The 19,353-nt window shown below is 44.5% G+C and overlaps 2 protein-coding genes across 4 annotated transcripts in view; both read right to left on the bottom strand.

The window, feature by feature from the left end:
• Positions 1-709: 709 nt before the first annotated feature.
• Positions 710-12,793, bottom strand: ANHX (anomalous homeobox; the record flags this gene model as incomplete). The annotated part of the gene is made up of 9 exons (XM_010575798.1): positions 12,712-12,793; positions 10,795-11,068; positions 10,028-10,152; positions 9,702-9,825; positions 8,262-8,448; positions 7,651-7,783; positions 7,094-7,377; positions 2,754-2,841; positions 710-854 (listed from the first exon to the last, which is right to left on the bottom strand). Coding segments are annotated over exons 1-9 (1,398 nt in total), but the record flags the coding sequence as incomplete, so codon positions are not given.
• An 86-nt stretch (positions 12,794-12,879) lies between these two features.
• DEPDC5 (DEP domain containing 5) overlaps positions 12,880-19,353 on the bottom strand; it is a 48,320-nt gene continuing 41,846 nt past the window's right edge. For all 3 annotated transcript variants that reach the window (XM_010575034.1, XM_010575050.1, XM_010575042.1), the window contains 5 exons: positions 18,209-18,378; positions 17,089-17,260; positions 15,918-15,978; positions 14,762-14,844; positions 12,880-13,875 (listed from right to left, as the gene is read on the bottom strand). In XM_010575034.1, the coding sequence (XP_010573336.1) occupies positions 13,580-13,875; positions 14,762-14,844; positions 15,918-15,978; positions 17,089-17,260; positions 18,209-18,378 (782 nt within the window). In that variant the 3' untranslated portion in view covers positions 12,880-13,579. The remainder of the gene's footprint in view (positions 13,876-14,761; positions 14,845-15,917; positions 15,979-17,088; positions 17,261-18,208; positions 18,379-19,353) is intronic.

Here is a 19,353-nt window from a genome sequence, read left to right as displayed (position 1 = left end):
TCCATCTAGGTCTGGGGACTGAGAATGGATCAAGAGGGTTCAGCAGCTCCCACCTCCTCCATTCATCCTTCTTTCCCAGGCAGTCTGAGTTGCAGGTAGTATTAAATACCGACAACACTGATATGCTGTCCCCCAGTCCTGCAAGAACATTGACTTTAGCACTGAAAATTCTGCCATGCTCCAGTTCATGTCATCTGTGGCACTACGGAGTATGGGATGCTCCAGAAGCTACACCTAGCAGTACAACAGAAACGCAGGGATAAGAAATAGCAGTATTTACCAGCACTTAGCCAAGACCTTATTTTCCAGGCCTGAGAAAAAGTTAACTAATATCCAACCGCTAGGCAACGTAACTAAATTTTACTCTTTTTGAGTACAGGAGCTTCATTTACCTTCATGATGTAATGAAAGACTCAGATCTGACCAGTGCTATGGGTAGAAATATGTAACTGCCACAGAACCAGTGACTTGCTATTTTTAACATCTACAGTGCAGCTTCAGACTGCTCCAGTAAAAACCTACAATCCACAATGCACCTTTGGTTTCTTCTATCCTTTGCAAAATCCTTAATAAAACTGTAACTAAAACAAACTTTGTAACCATTAGAAAAAGCCTTCATCCTTCTACCTCACTCTTTCTATTCACCTCCATGTCAAACCCCTCATTCATTTAACAAAAAAAAAAGAAAGGAAAAAAAAAAAGGAAAGAATGGGGTGTTTCCTGGAGAAGTGCAGACCACATTGAGCATCTCTGCAGGCAGGTCACATTCGTCCACCAGCTGAGAATTCAAAGAGCAGCCATGCTGCCCAGAACGTGTCACTGGATAATGGGTCAGCAACTGGATCCTCCAGGACCTGAAAGACACAGGAAGGAATCAAAGCTTCACCACATACAATCTTTAATGATGCCGTTGCTCACAGTGGAAGAGCTCCTTTGGGCAGACATGCAGTGGCACAAGATTGTGCGATGGGGGGAAATGTCAGTGGTGAGGGCTGTGTGCATGAAGTGACAAAGTCCTTGTTCCCCTCTAAGTTCAGGACGTGGCTGTAAAAATTACAAGCACAATTAGTCCACAATTCAACTCTTAGTAATTCAGAGAAGAGCAATTCCCTTCCCTTTGCCCAAGGCATTGGCTCCTATAAAAGCAAGTAAAACAGAGGGTAAGACCAGAATGAAATAATTAAGAAGGGAGTGATCACCTGAAGAAGGGAGCTCTGTTCAGGGAGAGAAAGAAATGTCTCCAAAATTAATTAACTTTTATTTGTTTGTTTGCTTGTTTTGTTTTTCTCTCATTTTGGCTCTGCTGGGATGCATTACCTATGAAAAGCAAATTGAAAGTCATGTGTGGACAAAAGGAAGTGTACATCTGCACCCCTGTGGTTCAGACATAGGAACCTAACATCTGCATATTCCTGCAACAAGCCTAGGGCAAGTTGATTCAGCAAGAAAAAGAGTGCTCAGGAAGTCTGTAGAATGCTGTAAGATCATTTACCCATTCCAGCTCTTCCTTTTCCTACAGTGCACATTAAAATATGCAAGAATTGCTTTTCTGAATTCCTGAACCAACTAATTATTACAAACATTTGAAGATGTCCCCTTTTGACATCTGCAGGCATCACATGGTATCTTGCTCCCCAGCCCACATTGCACTGAGTGTCATGTTTCTGTACCATTGCAAAATCAGTGCAAGAATGCAAAACAGCAAAATGAAAACTCTAGCTACAGAGACTGCATGCTCTGGAAATCTTAGAAAAGGCTCATTCATTATTAATGCCCAAAGCTTTCCTGCTCGTCTGGCTCACATTATGGCTGGTAAAAAGGCCACTTTCCAAGATACAGATCTTTATATTGATGCTTTCAAAGGCTCAAAAGAGGTTCTGTTACTGCCCTCAGAGCTGCAGCCGCTTCCTATAATGAGGCCAGCAGATATGGTCTCCTGCTTTTAAAAATCTCTTAAAAAGGTTTTCCCCAGCAGCTTACACTGCAAGAGAAACACAAATGGATAACTGATCAGTAGACCAACACATGTGAAGCCAAAAAATAGCTCAAGGTATAGTTTAGATAGGGCTTTCTTGGGTCCTATTTTTAAGTAACATTTAATTCACAGATGTGCTCCCACCCCCTTGAAAGCACCAGATTTCTAACTTCTATTCTCTACTGCCTTAAAATCACCATGAGAAGGCATGCCGGCTGCATCCAGATCATGGGAGTAACTTCTTTTATCATTTCTTATAACAACACTGCTCTGCTATCAGCCATCTTGGAACAGTGCAAAATCCCTTTTCCTCAGCAATAACACAGACTTGGAAATGAAAATTACATGAAAGATTTTAAGATGTCTGAGAGAGTAGAGTCAAATTCTGCAGAACCCCTCAGAGGGGAGGACCCTCAAGCAGCCATTTTCCTGTCATCTTTTTTCCACAATGCTAGGTGAGTCCTCCATTGCTCAAAATTTAAATGACACTTTGGATCTGCACAGGTTGCTTTGGCTATCGTTTCAATGACACATTTAGTAAAATCAGGGTCTGATAAACAATCCAAGTGGAAAAAACAACAAAAACACCTCTCCTCCTAGCATCTGCTGGATGCTACCCAGGGAATGCTCAGTTTGCTCTGAACTGGATTCTGCTTAGATCAGACATGTTTCATACTAAATACGATTTGAGATTTGACATCTCCTGTGTGAGAGCTACAGCTGGATAGTGTGTATAGGGCTGAGCTCCTTTCTCTGAACATTAGGTGTGTTCTTTTACCTGGCTTTGTCCCAAGGCTTGGCTTTGTTCCATGCAGGGTGCAGAAACAGGTGGGCACTGAGGCTTGCCAAACACAGTCTGACAGGAACTGGAAGAAAATATGATATACAAATGCATTTGTATTTATGCTCTACTCACTACTTACTGTAATGTTTTGCAGCAGGACAAGAGGGGCTGTTGGCAAGACTATTCTTTCAGCAGAGTTCCGTTAAGCTGTCTACAAACCTGCCCCATTTCTCAAAATTGTTATGGCCTGAATATACAGATTCTGCCCTGGGAGGACTAGCCTGACTAGGAGTAGTATAGAGAAATGACATCTCGATTTGCAACTTTCCTTATGCCCTCAGGACACTCTCCATAAACAAGGAGAAGTCTACCAAAATGTGTCTCTCCTGGAACATATTTTAAAAAACACAGATCTTCAGAGTCAAAACAGATAAACATGTGGCTTTAGACATAGCCACAACATTGGCTACGATTCTATTATAGCTTTTCAAGGCTGCCAGTCAAGACTCTGGGGACATAGCTTCCCCCTCTCCTGGGGGCTCTGCCAACATCTCAAAAGAGGTCACAGTCTGCGGGCACTGGGTCAAGTAGGAGACACTGGGTACTTGACAGTGGGATGTTCTCTCCCTTTATCACCAACTCAAAAGTATCTATACTCCAGCAACACTGTCCATACCGCACCCAGAACAGCCCAGGGTATGAAGGGCCACACAGGCCCAGACCAAAGGTGCCAACTAACAGAGCATAGGAAAAAACTACAAGAAACAGGCCAAGTGGTCAAGTTGCCCTTCCTTGGAATACCCTCCAGGTTCCAGCAATCAGTCTTGGGACTCCTCTGCTGGACACTGCATTCAGGCAATTACATGTACTAACGACAAATGGATTCAAGCCCCTGCCCCCCAAGAATTGGTCTCATCCTTTCTCATAGCCCACTTGCACTGACAGGCACAATGCCCTTAGCAACAAATTCTGCAATTTAATTAGGCTACATGCCAAAAAGTAGCCTCCTCATGTGCGTTTTGAACTTGCTATCTGCCAGTGTCAGGGTGCTGGGTTATCCAGAGGGGAGAGCCTAACAAGCAGGAAGATTCCTAGCACTCCAAGCTGGAATCCCAAAAATGCAGGCAGAAGCGGTAAGCTGCAATGAACATCTCAGCACTGATGTTTTCTAAATCAATATGCTGGCTCACAAATGCAGTCTGTCTTGCTCCGTAGAGTTCAGTGTGCTTTTCTGTTTGAAATGGGAGGCATGAGAGAGTTATATTGTGCATGAACCATTAGCTGGGCTACGTTCCACCCGTCCCAACTCGAGGAGTGAGGAGGATACACCACGACTATCTGTAAAAGCGAGCATCTGTTTGGTGTCCACAGGGACTTCCAGTTCGCTAGCTGGATCAAATTCTCCTGTCAGGCAGCAGGAGCAGATGGAGACAGTCAGCTTCCAGCCCGGTTCCCCCTCACACTCCCACCTCACAGTCCTGTAGATCATAAGAGGTTTGGATACAGCCCAAATGCATAGGACCGACTGTAAAAAGCCCATTAAAGAAATCAACAGGAATTGTTCTAAGCTTTCAGGCCAAGTCCTTTCCAAGGAGGCACCTTTAAAAATGAGACAAGCAGATTAAGGGTCCTTTGTCTGACTTGTAGCTCTACCTCTGCACTTACAAAGCAGGGCAGTGAAAGCATAACACTAAGTCCACTCCAGGTGGGTGACCTTGGCTAAATAATTTCCTTCTCTGTGCTTTACTCTTATCTGTAAAGTGGGGATAACTTCACTGCCCTCTCTTTCCAGGATAGCAACACTCATTCCCAGATGAGTGATGCTCATTGCAACATTACTGCTAAAGATGACTCTGGTGACACCATACTTCTCTCTAATCCGGTAACTCTGTTAGAGGGCTCTGCCTGATAACAAAAGTGATCCTCATTCATTGCCATTCACTGAGCAGTGATCTTACCCAAGACTATCCACACAAGGTCTCCCAGCTCTCTAGAGAGAAATTGCAAAAAGGGCCTAGATGAAATTGCAGCCTAAGCATCACTCATTTCTAAAGAGATCGATGTTCCATAGCATTCATGGTATTTTGGGGAGTTCAAGGTTTTGGGGGGAGCTGGACCAGGCCACTAAACAGGGTTTATGAATAGAGTTCAAATAACTATATCCTCACCAGAAGGTGTCAAGGAAGGAGCAAGTCCTGCCCCTGCCAGGAATACGATAAAGGATGTGTGGATTCCTGGCACAACTGACATACCCAACAAGGAGACATTCACCATAGATTTCTGCTACTGGCGGAACATATTTTAAAAATAAACATGAGCTCACTCTAGAGTCAGAACATACAATTTTAAATCCAGCCAAAATGTTGCCAGCAAGCCTCATTGATCTTTCATGACCTTTAGCCACTGTTTAAAACTGTGAATCCTAAAACACAGACTGAGGTGGGTTTACAATGCCCAGACCTGGGCTCTCCCCAGCAATTCAGAGCAAGGAGACTGACACGAATGTGAACTGTAGGCACCAAGCCAACTGGGAAACAGGGGTAAAAGGCAGAAATGTTTTTAGCAGGGAACTGGGAGGTGAAAACCCACTGATCTTTATCTCCAGTGAATCACTGCCTTCCCTTGTTGCTTGACAAGCCACAAAGCCTGTCTGTGCCTCTGCTTCCTCATCTATAAAGTGGGAATAAAACTGCTTCTACCTACCTCTGACATATTATTGACAGTATCAAGCAGAAGGGTTATGAAATGGGGCTACTGCTCCTGCTCTGTCTTGCAGATCAGTAAATTAAAGGAACTTCATAATGTCTGTTTGGCAGTTTTTATTTTTATGTAACATTATGGAAGTTGTATAACATACGGAAGATGGCACAGATTTTTGTTGTTTTGCATTCTGTGAATTTATCTCAAGTCCCAGAGAAAACCGGCAGCCTGAAACATTTGTTACAGGTGGAAAACAGAAAGACAGAACAGTGCCTGTCTTTCTCTCTTCCAATTTGGAAAGCTTGCACTATGGAATAATCTTGTCATGAGATTATGAAGCTACAAAAACTATTTTAGGATTAAGTATGGGCCCTACCAACCCAGCCCACAGCATCAGCTCTCACTGGATCAGTACAGGATGTGATTTTCTGCCAAAAAGAAAAACAGGCAAATAGCTCAGAAGCTAAACCTGCTTTAAAGAGAGGGGTTCATGTCTTTTCTGATGAGGCTGGCCCCGAATCTCCAATGTGCCACCACCGTAAAACACATATACATTTATACAGCTTTTCCTATTTTCACTGCACAGATGTAAGTATCTGCAAAATATGATGGACACAAGGAGAGTCAGGCCCCTGGAATGAGATGCATCACTACACTCTTTCTGCAACCCTCTTCAACGCAGGGATCAGGACAAGGCTAGATCCACAGCATCACTGTTATTCCTGCCTTTAAGAAGCCCAGTGCTTTCCACTACTTTACCTGTGGGGAAGAATAGATTCCAGAGTCCCTAGCTGTCCTTCTCTAAGGATGAAGCTTTCAACCTCTAAATCTGACTGCTGACTGAGTCTTCCTGAACTGGCCTCAATACAGCCACCTTGAGGGACTCTGCTCAAGGGAGCTCTGATACCTGCTGAAATAAATGCTCGTATTAAAGACAATTACAGATAACATGACCCCAACCTCTGACCTAGCTATTCCTCCCCTCCTTGCTCCACATTCACCAGCGTCTGGGTGAATGGCAGTCACAGCACTTTCTGTTCCGTGGACCTACAGCAAAAGCAGGCGGACATCACTTATGTATCCTATCAAGGCTATTCTGAAGAACAGGGAGAAGAAAAGAGATGGTGGGAATGCTGAACAAGACTGGACAGGAAGGAAACAGAGGAGAGAGAAAGAATAGCAGGAAGGAGGAAGGAAACTGAGAATGTGTTGCTGAAGACAAGCACCATGTCACAGTTAAAAAGTTCCCAGCCTCTGCTCAGGCAATCTCTTAAGAATGACAGGCATTTAAAAAAACCAAAGCTTGCTAATTGACAAGATGAGCACACAACACCTGAAGGGAATCTTCCAATGGAAATGCTAAAAGAAATCCACCTTGCTGGAAAAGTACTATCTTACAGAAGCAGTTACTGTTTAAGCAAAAGAGTAAGTAAGAATGTCCGTTTCAATGCCTTAAATCAACAGGTTTTCTTCATTGAGCTACTATGGGAGCAGAACTCCAGAGCTCAAGATAAGCCCTGCTCCCATTTGTCATGACATTGGAAAGCCACATAAGTGAGCAAGAGTATTTACAACAAAGGCAAGAGAAGCTTGAAAATTCTTAAGGTCAACGATCTGGGTGCAGTTTTACTAACCTTCTATACTTGGGGTCCACATCGAACCAGAGACTCCTCTGGCGCTGCAAGGGGCCTGCCACATGGCCAGCCGTTCATCTGGGAAGGTAAGGGACCCACAAGAGCACAGGACAAAGTTATCCAGCTGGGGGCTGGCATCAGAACTGCTTGCTACTTCTCTGGGCTGCAGGACAGCAGAGTTAAAGCACGTTCCTGGTTCCAGCATAGCCTCAGTGCAAAAAGCTACAGGCTGTTTAGTGTTGTGAATGGTCCTTCCTTCATACAGCCCACTGCTCTGCATAAAGCTGTAATGATGGAGAAAACAAATCAGCCAGACATACTGCTTTGCAAAGAGGGAGGATGCCCCCAGCTAAAGCTTCGAATCCTGCCCTTGACAGCTGAGAGATAACTGCTAGATGCTCTGACTGCCTGATGCTGGGCATGGACCATTCCCATCTATGGAGTCACAACTCCTAAGTGATGTCCCCTGGGAACTGACATGAAAGTCAGTTCCATGAACAAGTTTAAAGGTTGCTTCATCTCTGAACTGTCACTTTAAAGACCTTTTCATACATCACCTGGATTCCAGCATCTTTAAATAAGTTCCTTCAGGAGGCTTATCCAGATCTGCAGCTGACTGCTCCCACCCTGGGTCACAGGGCACAAGGGTTATCTCCATTTGCTCAGAGCCGATGCCTACACAAGATCCATCTGAAAGGTGCAGGCCGGGCAGGTGAAGGAACACTAGTTACTCCAAAAAGCAATGAAACAAGTATAATTTGCCAAATGTAGCAAGACCCTCTTATTCCCCGTGACTGAAGTTTGGTCAAGATTCTGTGAAAGAGCATGGAAATACTGGGTTTTACTGGAGTACTGCCCTGATACCAGAATCTGAGAGCTAAAACCTGCTGCCTCCCATATACTTGCTTTCATTTGGTGCCCCTTCTGAGATGGGCATCTCTTCACCTGTCTTTGCACAGGCATTATAAATGTTCGCTCCTTCGATGGAGTGATAGTCTCTAGCCAAACAATGAGGCACTCCACTGAAGTAGAATCCTCCAGTGTCCACTCGATCCATCAGCATATAGATGCTGTTCTGGAGAAGGAGTATCCTTCCCTTCCTGAGGGAATTTAAAATTGGTTTTCAGCTTTCTGGACCACACCCTAAGCCCATTAGGAAGAGACGAACCTTCAGTTTGTGAAATGTAGGATCCTTTAACCTGCTGCTCCTTTGTGTGGTAAGTCAAAGCCCTCTCAGGACATGAGCTGTTGAGCTTTTCTGTACGAGGGAGGCAGGATTTTTGACGTCGTCGATAATTTGCAAACCAATTATAGACCTGTGTTGGCTGCAGGTTCGTGTCCCGAGCCAATCCTTCCTGCAAACCCAGGTGTAGGGAGAGATCAATGGAAAAAGAATAAACCACATCCGAATAATCAGGCTTTTCCCTTCAGTTCCAAAAGCAGCCCAGCAAAAGAGCTTTCAAACCCAAGGACATTTGTTCACTAGGTCTCCGATAAGTCTATGTGGATCTCATCGAGATCAATTTATAAACTCAGAAGAGTTGTTGGAAAACACACTCCACCCTGCTCCCCTAGTCAATTTGTTTGCCAAAGGAAACCATATACTGCTATTTTATATTGCTGTTTTTAAATGTAAAACCTCACCAAAGCATGCTCTTCCCACAGAACGACAGCTTCACATCACTAACATGACACTAATGCATTTACCACATTAAATAGTTTTCACAAACTGTGAGCAGTATAAACATCTGTATCATGTTCACAGAAGAATTTCTGCTGTATTAAACTGTTAAATAATAGATCACATAAGTGGGAATACATAAGTATTGGGAAAGTAATGCATAAGTGATCATTGTATCCTGACCTTTTATCATGCAACCTCATTATGCTCCCAATTCAGACTGTTTTTTTAAAATGAAAATTTGGAAGTTGTTGCTGCTTTGTGGAGAAAGTAAGAAATAAACCATCTTCACATTGCAGAACTACTCCCCAGGCCATTCTGCCTCATATAAGAAGGGTGTTAGAAAAATTGAGCACCACAGAGGCAGACTTTAAAGTCTGAAGCCTTCAACTTGCAAGGTAGTAATCAACAAGGATTACTAAATTAGTTTCACATGTCACTTTCATTACAAATACATCCCTGTCCAAATAAGGTAGATACATGCATACATCAACACAGCCTATCACGTTTTCAAACTCTGTGAATTTAATGTGATAAGTCAGTACAAAACATACTCTGGTAAGCAAACTGCAATATTGTACAGGCTATAACTCATTCAAGTCAGAACTATTTATCACTGTAATACAGCTCTTCTGAGTGATGGTTGTTTTGCTGCCTATGCTCAATCACTACATAATTAGAATGGTTAACAGCCCGGTGAGGAACTTATTTCCCCTGATCTATTAGTCCAAAGCAAGTGAAATTACTTAGTGTGAACTTGAAGATTTTTTTAAAGAAATCTTTAGGAAAAGATCAAATATGGGAAATCACAGCCTCACTGGGGCTTCTGAAAGCAAGAATTTAGAATGAAACCAGGTATAGAACCCCGATCACAGAGTTCTGCTTTTCTATGACTAAGAGACTTGATTGAAAGTAGCAAATCCCTACCCGCTGTTTCTTGTTTGGATTTGTTGTCACCTCTGCAGCAAACCTGCGCAGTTGCTGGCGTACTTCATCTGAATAGTTTCGGTTCTTCAAACCTTCAGGACAAAGGGAAATAGGTGGAGGATTCCTGTACACAGGAGAAAACAGGATTAAAAAGGACCCAAAAAGAGTCATTCACATTCATGGGAATTTTCTCACATTGCCACAAGTGGTCAAAGTGCCAAGAAAAACCTAGCTCCAAGCAGCAGCCATCCTGAGATGCAAAAACAGCCCCTGCATCTGCTAACTACAGCAGAGAAAAAAATTTCCATTTCCCCACACCATGGTACCTCTTCCTGCAACGGAATTTCTGCAGTGGTGTCAGAAAATCCGTGTGGTGTTTCTCCATAACCCTCTGGTAGTGAATCTCATGCCAAAGTTGCACCAGCTCCTCCTTCTCTTCAGCCTTGCAATACTAAAACAAAACAGTATGTAAGCAAACTCTTTCCAGGTAGTCAGTCAGGCTCCCTATGAAGTAGGAGAAAACCCTCAACAACTAGAAACTTACTCAGAGATTCTTACTGGTTTGACAAAGCTAGTAGCATTATCCAAGTATATGGCTCGCTGTACTTTCTCTAATGTACACAGGGAGCTGCCTGCCTAATTCCTTCTTTTCCCCTGGTGAAAAGGGCTACATTACCAGATCTAGAGAACAAAATCCCTCACCTTGAGTGGTGCCCTCCAGCCTTCCTCATATCTTCCCACCCTGGTAAGCCCTCTAAACTTGGCCTCCCTAAGGCTTTTATGTCCTGAGCCTTAAGTTTGTGGAAAAACTCCAAGAACCACCACACTAGAGAACAAAAATCCTGCTTTCACAAACTACAATCAACCCCCTAATCACCCAATTACCTTCTTCACCTTGGCTGATGGAGAGTAACCACCTACAGCAAAGGCTTTATCCTGTGTTTCAGGTCAACCAACACACAGGTATCACCTTCCACAGCCGTACGCCAGCTGGAAATGCTCCACGTGCTGCAGTTCAGGTACCTCTGCACTAACTACTATTTTTCTAATAATGATTTTTGTCTCCATGAAGAAACAAAGAACACATCCCTACCTCCAGGAGTCTGCAGGCTGTGTCATGCTGCCCATTATGAATATGAACGAACACGCAAGCTCGGACAACATGGATGTTAGTGAGAAAATACATCTTGTGTTTGCATCCCATCATGGCCCCAACCAGCTTCTCCAGACTAGGAGATGAGCTCTGGAGGTCCTGGCAAAGCTGTCCTGCTAGATCCAGCAGCTTGGCAGGTGGGGGGTCCTTGTTTTTATTCCTATTTAACATGGCCATGAACCGCTTCATCCTTACGTCCTGTTGGAAGCTTCTTCTATGCAATGCACAAAGTTGTGGTTAGATAAAAACTATTATCTCCTATTTTTAGCTTCTATGGTATGCTTTTTTGTTGTTTGTTTAAAGGAAAGAAATTCACTGTGCTGTTAAAAGCAGCCCGAGGACCTCAAAACACTTAAAATAAAACCAGACCTAAAGCAGCCCTGAAAGGCTAAAGCCACACCAGGTTTGTAGTTGAGAGAACCGAGCTCAAAAAGACACATTAAACTTGCCCCAAAACTTGGAGACTGAAGGAGGAGGCCAAAGCAGGAGGGCTGCTGTGGGGACCCACACGCTGGGCTGGCCCCAGTCTTCCCCGCTTCGGTCTGTGTGCACAGCTGGGGACACTGGGGTGCTGCAGAGATGCCAGCACCGCCCACCCCCCCCACCTGTGCCTCCAGACCCTCCACTCCTGTTCGGATCAGGTACCCCCATATCCAAATCATGATACGAAGCTTTACATCCTCTGCTCACAGGTTAAAACTACCAGAACATGAAGCCCAGAGACATTCAGGTGAAATTAATGACTTTTTTTTCTCCAAAACGGCATGGGACAGGCCAGGAGCAGCCAGCAGTTACAGCACAGTGTAACTCAAATGACCGTCGGGACTGTTTTTCGCCCATTTTCCTGGGGAAAGGGGGCCGGCGCGATGCCCGGTGGGTCCCCTCGGGGACACCCCACCCCTGGGCCAACTCCAGCCCCACCGGACAAAAGGAGGAAAAGCTGTTAAATACCTGCGAGGTTGAGGAGCACGGACACCCCCGTCCCCTCCGGAGCCCGCCCCGGCTCCCTGGCCCCTTCCTCCCGCGGCGAAGCGCCGGGTCCCGGTACGTGCCCGCCGGGCCCCGGAGGAGGGCGGCGGGGGGTCCTTCCCTCCCTCCCTCCCGCCCCTGCGCAGGGAAAGGCCGGGCTGCGGGACCCTGGGAGCGCAAGGCCAGTGCTGCAGCCAGCCGAAACCTCACCCTTGTCCACGGCCTCCTGCGGGGGAGGGAAGGAGGGAGGGAGCGAAGAGCTTTGGAGCCTTAAAAGCGATCCCGGTTTGCAGGTGCGGAGCCTCTGGTGGCCTCCGGGTCCTTGCACGGGGGGGTGGTGGTGTTGCAGGTCTGCCACTGCAAGCCACCCCCGCCCCCCCCCTTAAATTGCTTTGACAAAGCAACTGCTACCTGCACAGCTACTTCCATAGTAAAATGATGTAGAATAGAAGGCAGCAAGTTGCTTTCATAGTAGAGAGTATTTTTGAAGATGTTAACGGGGATCAGGCGTGCACTGGTAATTTTGACACGCTGAGATGAACTGAATGGAGAGGCATGCAGCTCAAACCCACCTTTTCTAGGTGGGTGCTGTCTAATAGCAGATGAGTCATCCAGACTCGGTTTAGGGGATAAAACTGAAGCAGCAATGATTTTTTCTTGAATCAGGTCTGAACACCACTGTGAATGTGTCAGCCCTCTGCTGACTTCAATTTAGCGAGGACAGATAACAATAGTAACAATCTCGCAGCAGGAGTCAACAGCCCCCCCACGCACAGCGCTCCCGGGTGCAGGTCCTGAACCCGTCCTGAATCCACACTTAAATAACTAGCTCGTGCCCAGGCCATGCGCCATATGCGAGCTTCCTCTGCAAAGACAAAGACTACATACTTGAGCGTAGGCATCTTCGTTTTGCTGCTTGCAGACATATCCTAAAAATCTGGTCATAATCCTCCTTGTTCCTCCAATCGGCAGCATCTCGTGTTCAGTCGCCCCTGAGTTCTCCTTAGGCTTGGATGCTGGCCTTGCAGGACAATAACTGGCTTCTTGCTCCTGCTGCATGACACTGTTCTAGATCCAGAGCTGGAGACAGAAAGTCCTGGATGCTTAAAGGACAAAGCCCCACCACTGAACTTTGAGCATTTCATTATCATGCTGAACATAACCAGCAGTATTTCCTTTTGGCAATTATTCTCCTTTACTCCCCGATTCTGCACTGCTGTCTGGAGTTAGAACAAAACATCAGGTCACTTGATTTTCTGCATTTTTACTTATTTACATGTATGAAATTTAACAAGTGTCTCTCACATTTTATCTTACATATTCACACAATCAGGTACACCTCAAAAGGGAAAGAGGCAGGCTGCTGTCAGGCACATCAGATGCAAACAGCACCAATCATTTCCAATGACTGTAAGCTGCTACCATCACACTCTGTGCTGAATCTAACTGCCCTTGAAACCCACTTGCACTCTCCCTCCTTTTACCTCTGCTCTAACTGAAGTTTTGGCAATCAAAGACTGCAGCTACTTGAAACCAAGCTGAGGTCAGGTGATAGATATTGGCAAGCCAAGAGCTCAGATTCTTTTTCCAAGGGCTTAATCAAATTCTGTTGAATATCAACAGCATTATTGATCAAGTCCTCTTGGAGCCTCAAGATGAATCCAACAGAGAGGCTCTTTTCCAGTTATCCTTCACCTCTACTTCCTTGCCACAAGGTAAAGCTTCTAGCTGTCTCCCTAAGAGATACAAGCCTGTTTCATGGAGCACTAGCATGCATTTTATCTAGACAATCAGTCCAGAACAAAACAAGCCGGCTATCTTTGTTCCAGCAGAAGTCTGTAAAGTCTTTTAGCAACCGATCAGCAAACTTCTCATCCCCAGTGGCACTGGACCGCCACGTTTTCGTCAGCATGGTGTTGTAGGCCCAATTATAGCCAATGCGTTCTTCACAAAACATGTTCTGGTTGGTGGAGCTAGTGGAGTTGCGCCGGCGCCGCTGCTGCCCACAAGAAAATTTCCGCTTGGAATATGGTAGCTGCAAAAACACTGTCCCTGAAGGAAACAGACAGGACTTTAGTCTTAGGCAGACCTAAGTCCCTACAACTGGTAGCTGACTCATTAAATTCTGAAACAGAAACTGGACTGAGTTTCATTTAATTGCCTTTTAGCAAGATAAAATGCGATACACTTTTCCTCCTTCACTTTTACACGCCACCTCTTCCTGCAAATTACAACACTGGGAGAGAGCACACTTAGTCTTGCCTTTCTTTTGGTAGAAGGGAACGAAGCAAAGATGTAGGCTCTGATCCATCTTTCTAACTTTATATCAATTTCCATTCTCTTCTGCAGTTTTCCAAAAGCTGCCTTCCTCATGTCTTAGTAACCCCTCTAAACATACTAAGTTATTTTACTTTAATATGCCATGCATGGAGGTCAGTTAGAAGTGCTGATAGATCACCATTTATGAAAAATAATAATGACAGCAAGTGGATCCTAAGTACTTTATCTCCCACACAGTGTGCATGGGTAGAGATGCATCTACAACTGACCTTAAGCATGAGAACAGAACACTGACTTGTCCCAACACCTTTATCTCCTTCTAGCTTCTAGATACATATTTATTTACACTGCATTTGGAATAAGCTCTGCCTTTTTTTATTTTTTTTTTTTAATTTCTCCATCTCCTGGAAAGAAAAATTTCAAAGACACTATAAAGCAAGATTTCAAACCAATGCCATTGATTAGCAGCAACACTTTGTGCTTTTCATACTGCCTTTCCAGTTTTCTGGTTTGTGTTGGCTGATACACCTACTTGTCATCTGACTAGGGACATAATGAAGACCAACATCACTGGCACAAAACACAAACTGCATGTAAAATGGTTCTTTTGTTTATAATAGCCTCCTCCTTGCCCCAAAGCCTGCCAAGTATTGCTCACCTGTGACATGGATATACTGGGGCTTGTTCTCAGCTGGGAAGTTGAATGCGGAGGCCGAGTATTTATCTTGCACAAATCCAAATCTGGAGAAACAAACACCAGAGAATTAAAAAAATGATAGAGCACCACTCCAGCTAGGATTCCTTCAGCCCAAGGCAGGAGCACCAGGGAAAACCTTCCACTATCACAACGGCTCCCTCTTCTTATGGCCTGAAGGCAAGGGGAAAAGGGATGAAGAGAGCTGAGCTTCTCCAAATACTCTCCGCCCCTGCCAGGCACAGTATGAAAGCTTGTAACTCCACACTGATCTCTGTCCTAACTTGTGACGGAAACAAGAGCACCAGTAGCTCAGTTGGGGAGGGCACTGAGCAATCTCTGACAAAATGGGGCAGCTGCACATGAACGAGGGAAGAGTGATAGTCAAGACAGACATTCCTTGGGTATGTTTCAAGCTGTAACGTCCTTTTTTTCATGCTGGGCAATATTCCACACAGAACTTCAAGCAGCTCACCTGACAGTTCTTTGCTGTTTGTAGAATACTTGACCCTCTCCTGCTTTCTAAGCTAATGAAAGCTTATTTCCAAGCTAAAGTCCATTACAAAAGGCAGTCCCTCTGTCATGAAAAAGACCTTGGCAGCAAGACCATGAAACAAACTGGCAGCTCAAGCACACAGAGGTGTTAGGCTAGGTAGTATGCAAAGTTTCCAACAGTTCCTTCTTAAACTGGGCCCAACCTCCTATGTACCGCTCCCATCCCAGTCTCCTGGCTATTGTCAATCATTGGTCGTCATCCAGTTCAAGACTGTTAAGTACACGTGAAGGAAGTAACTGTCCCTTCTCAGAAAGAAATCTATTTACGGTCTATCCGCTAACTTAGAAAAACAGGGCACCTTCCAAAGGCAATGCCCTCCCTATGAGGAGGGTATGGTTTGCTAATAAGTGACAGGCTGAAACACTATCTACCTGCCCCTTGTACCCACAGAACCACCTCCAGGCATTCTAGTTATATTTTGTCTAATAATCTGCAAGCAGACTTCAGAGAGGCAGATGGCACAGAACCCAGGCGACTCAGGAGTGACTGTTCAGCACAGGTCTTTATCCTACATTATTACCAAGGTAGACATGAACGTTTCAAGTCATTCTGCTCTGTACATACCTGTGTGCTATTGCTTCCTGAAGGAGATGCATACGGTCCCAGTATGTTTCTGGTTCGAAGCCTGAAACAAACAAAAAGGTAACAATCACCTAGTAAAGCCACTTTATTCCTTTATTTTTCAAGACTTCAGTTTTCCTCAGAAGACCTCTGTGCACTTTTTTCTAGCCATTTCTTTTAGTCACGTTTTTTCTGTCAGCTGTCCCTTGAATGCCATCTTATTAGAGACGTGACTTATACACTCCAGGAGCAGATTCATCCCTGAATTTAGCTTTTGTGTCTCTTGAGATGAAAGAGAGGAACATAATGAGGTGTGCAGGAAGGGGCAAGGGAGGAGAGTGGGCTGCTGTGTATCACCACAGAGTGGTCTGAAAATACTCAGTTTAAAGTCAGGGGGGCTATGGTGACCTCACAGCATATGGATTTGTCACTGATTGTTCTACATTTACACCTGGACACCGGGTCAAACATTAATGAAAATAAAGAAAACCATCATCTTTACCATTTTAAAACAGAGCCTTTTACTAATTGTCCCTTCTCATGATGCAATTTTGTCTCTCCCTGCATGGGGGCAAAGTTCTCCGATCTTTGAGCTTCCACCTGAGACCTACCACAACAGCATCACTCAGAAAGGCGAGGTCACATTGCAGAGAAGGAGATCGCACTTTCTAGCTCTTAATCTCATGTGCAAACACTCTTACCGTGAATGTAACCATGGCAACAAAAAAAAAAAAAGAGGATGGCAGTCATGAAAGCCTAATCTCACTGAGGGGGAGAATAAACAAATGCAGGATACAAATGCAGAGCAGCGGTGGGCACGGTATACCAGCAAAACAGACTTACAGTATAGCATCATGTCAAACAATAACTACTTGATATAGGCTCTATAAGGATATGCAACATTATGGCAACAAAAACCACTGGGGAGACAACCTTTCCTGTGCCTTGGTACTCCTTGCTGCCAACTTCATAACACTGTTGCATGCTGATTAGCCTGCTGGCACAGCCTCCTCTGATCACCACCTATCTGAGGATGGCTGCTGAGAGGTAGAAACGGGCCCTTCATCCAGCTAATGCATGTCTGGTAAATGACATTCTTCACGTCAGCTACACACCAGAAGGGACCTGCTTGCAGAAAAGTATACGAAGGGGTAAACCAAAGAACATTTCTTACCGTCAAACAAATGCTCACTACCCTCCTTCAACAAGCAGCTAACATTGAGTGGGATGAACAACTGAGCTCGAAGTGGGTCTCCGTATAAGTAACTGGGCAAAGCAAATGGGCCTTCCAAGACTGGAACTAGCAAGAAACCACAGGATGTGGCTTTCCGATGCCAACCCTGAACCTGAGAAAAGATTCAAACAATGAATCATACAACATATGCCGAACTGAAGAAGGGCACTTACGTGCATAGGAGCAACTTATTCCCCAAGAATAGATCAGACATGCTCAATTCTCCACAGGCTCAGCTTGCTTTGCATGGCAAGCACACAAGCGTCCTTGTAAGCAAAGCAGTACAAGCACAAGACATCAGGCTTTCCTTTCTGAAGTGCCACATCGATCAGAAAGCACTTTAAAATAGGACATTTTTCAGGAATTGATTCAGCCTACTTATCATTAGTGGCTAAGCACTGCTGCTTTACTGGAACAGTGCAATAGATTTTAAACAAAAGCAAAAATAATCACCTAGTGCTATCTGGCTGGGTGGGGTAAAACCTGGTGTTAAATAATTTGAATTTTACAGAAGCTACAAAGGGGAAAACAAAAAAAATCTAAAATTAAGAAGTGACACAAACCATTTGCATTTTCAATTCAAAATGTTTTCAGCAAGTTAAAAAGAAAACCTAAAAAGTATTACTGAACAGGAAGAACACATTGCCTGGAAAAGCCCTGTCATGAAAGCAATTCCACTGAGATTTAAAGTTTTCAGGTTTGGGGAACAGAAGGAATGCAGTGTGAAATAGATTCTTTTCCAAAGACCCAGCTCAGGGCTTAAGATTTGCCTAAGGGGGACTTAAATTTATCACCTTGACCTGTACTGATCTCTGCATACTGTGCATGAAACCCACTAAAAGCAGAACACTATCCTCCAGACAGAAGGACTATAGAGAGCATGATAAATGATGACCAGATGCAGCAATGCTAACAAGCACTAGTAAAATTACTTATGGAAATAAGGGCAGATCCAACCCACTCTCTCCTAATACTTCCCATGACAGTGTCCCCAGTAGTCTAAGGGATACAAAGGCCAGACGGGCATTGCTGCAGCCACCCAGAACACAAGGACTCTTACCATCTCAAAAAGAACAGCTGCAGTCACTGCCATCCAGTGTAACTTGATTTCAAAGGCAGCATTCAGGGAGAAATTGCCATGGTAATAACAACTGCACCACTCCAAACGGTCAGTGCGGTTATTCACATCCACATCAAGCGTCACTGTCCGTTGCTCAGGCACTGTAGCAGCTACGCAGCCAAGGAATAGGGGTATATTTAAAAGATGCATTAAAGAGAGGGTGGGAGACAGGATGAAGAGAACAGAACAAGACAAGCTATTGGAAATTAATTTGTCCTCCCACTCCTCCCCAAATATTTTTGAGCTAGCAGAATAGTCCCAGAACGCTGCTCGTCCAGATCACAAAGACCTGAGGTACTACTCATATCAGGGGTCTGTGCCACAGAATTACCTCCCCAAGCAGTCAAAAGACATTTCAGCTGCAATAAAGAGACAGAACCAAGAGTCAAGCAGCTAATCAATAAGCGACTGGTGCCATAATTAAATATGGCTAGACAACATCAACTCCTTCATACCCAAGACATTGCAAATTGGTTTTAATATTTCTATACACCCCCACCAGAAATCACAACAGGGTGCTGTTACACAAGGCAGGAGCATTCCAGGACTTTCCACAGCTAGAGGAGATTAGAAGTTAAATTTCTCGTTTCTTTAACCCCATATCAATATCCCACATTACCGCATCGCTAAAACTGCATATCCAACACTTTTTGTAAAAGCATGAGAAGTCAGCCAAGATTCATGCAGCAGCATTACGATCACTGCAATACCTTCTGTTGCTTTGCAGTAAGTGCTGGGATAGTGCCCAAGCTCCAGCTCCCTTTGTGCCCGACACCCCAGCATCCAGGTGAAAGAAAATCTCAGATATCAGGCAAGAGAGGAAGAGAAGCACAGAAAGTGGAAGTGACCTGGCTGGTGTCATATAGCAGACTGCAAGGCCAGGGATAGAACCCAGATCTCCTGACTTTGCCACCAAAGTCCTGCTATGAACCACATTGTCACTTTCAACTTTTCTTTAGGCAAATACAAAATTTAACATTTCTATAATGTTAAAAATTGACACAAAACAAAGGGCTGCAAAAACTACTATTGAAAAACCTTTGCCCTTTTTTTTATTGCATGCATGAAGGATGGATGTTGTTATT

This window comes from Haliaeetus leucocephalus, unplaced genomic scaffold (assembly GCF_000737465.1).
Source record: "Haliaeetus leucocephalus isolate CR32 unplaced genomic scaffold, Haliaeetus_leucocephalus-4.0 Scaffold13, whole genome shotgun sequence".
Taxonomy (NCBI): domain Eukaryota; kingdom Metazoa; phylum Chordata; class Aves; order Accipitriformes; family Accipitridae; genus Haliaeetus; species Haliaeetus leucocephalus.
This window is presented reverse-complemented; position numbering and strand designations above follow the sequence as displayed.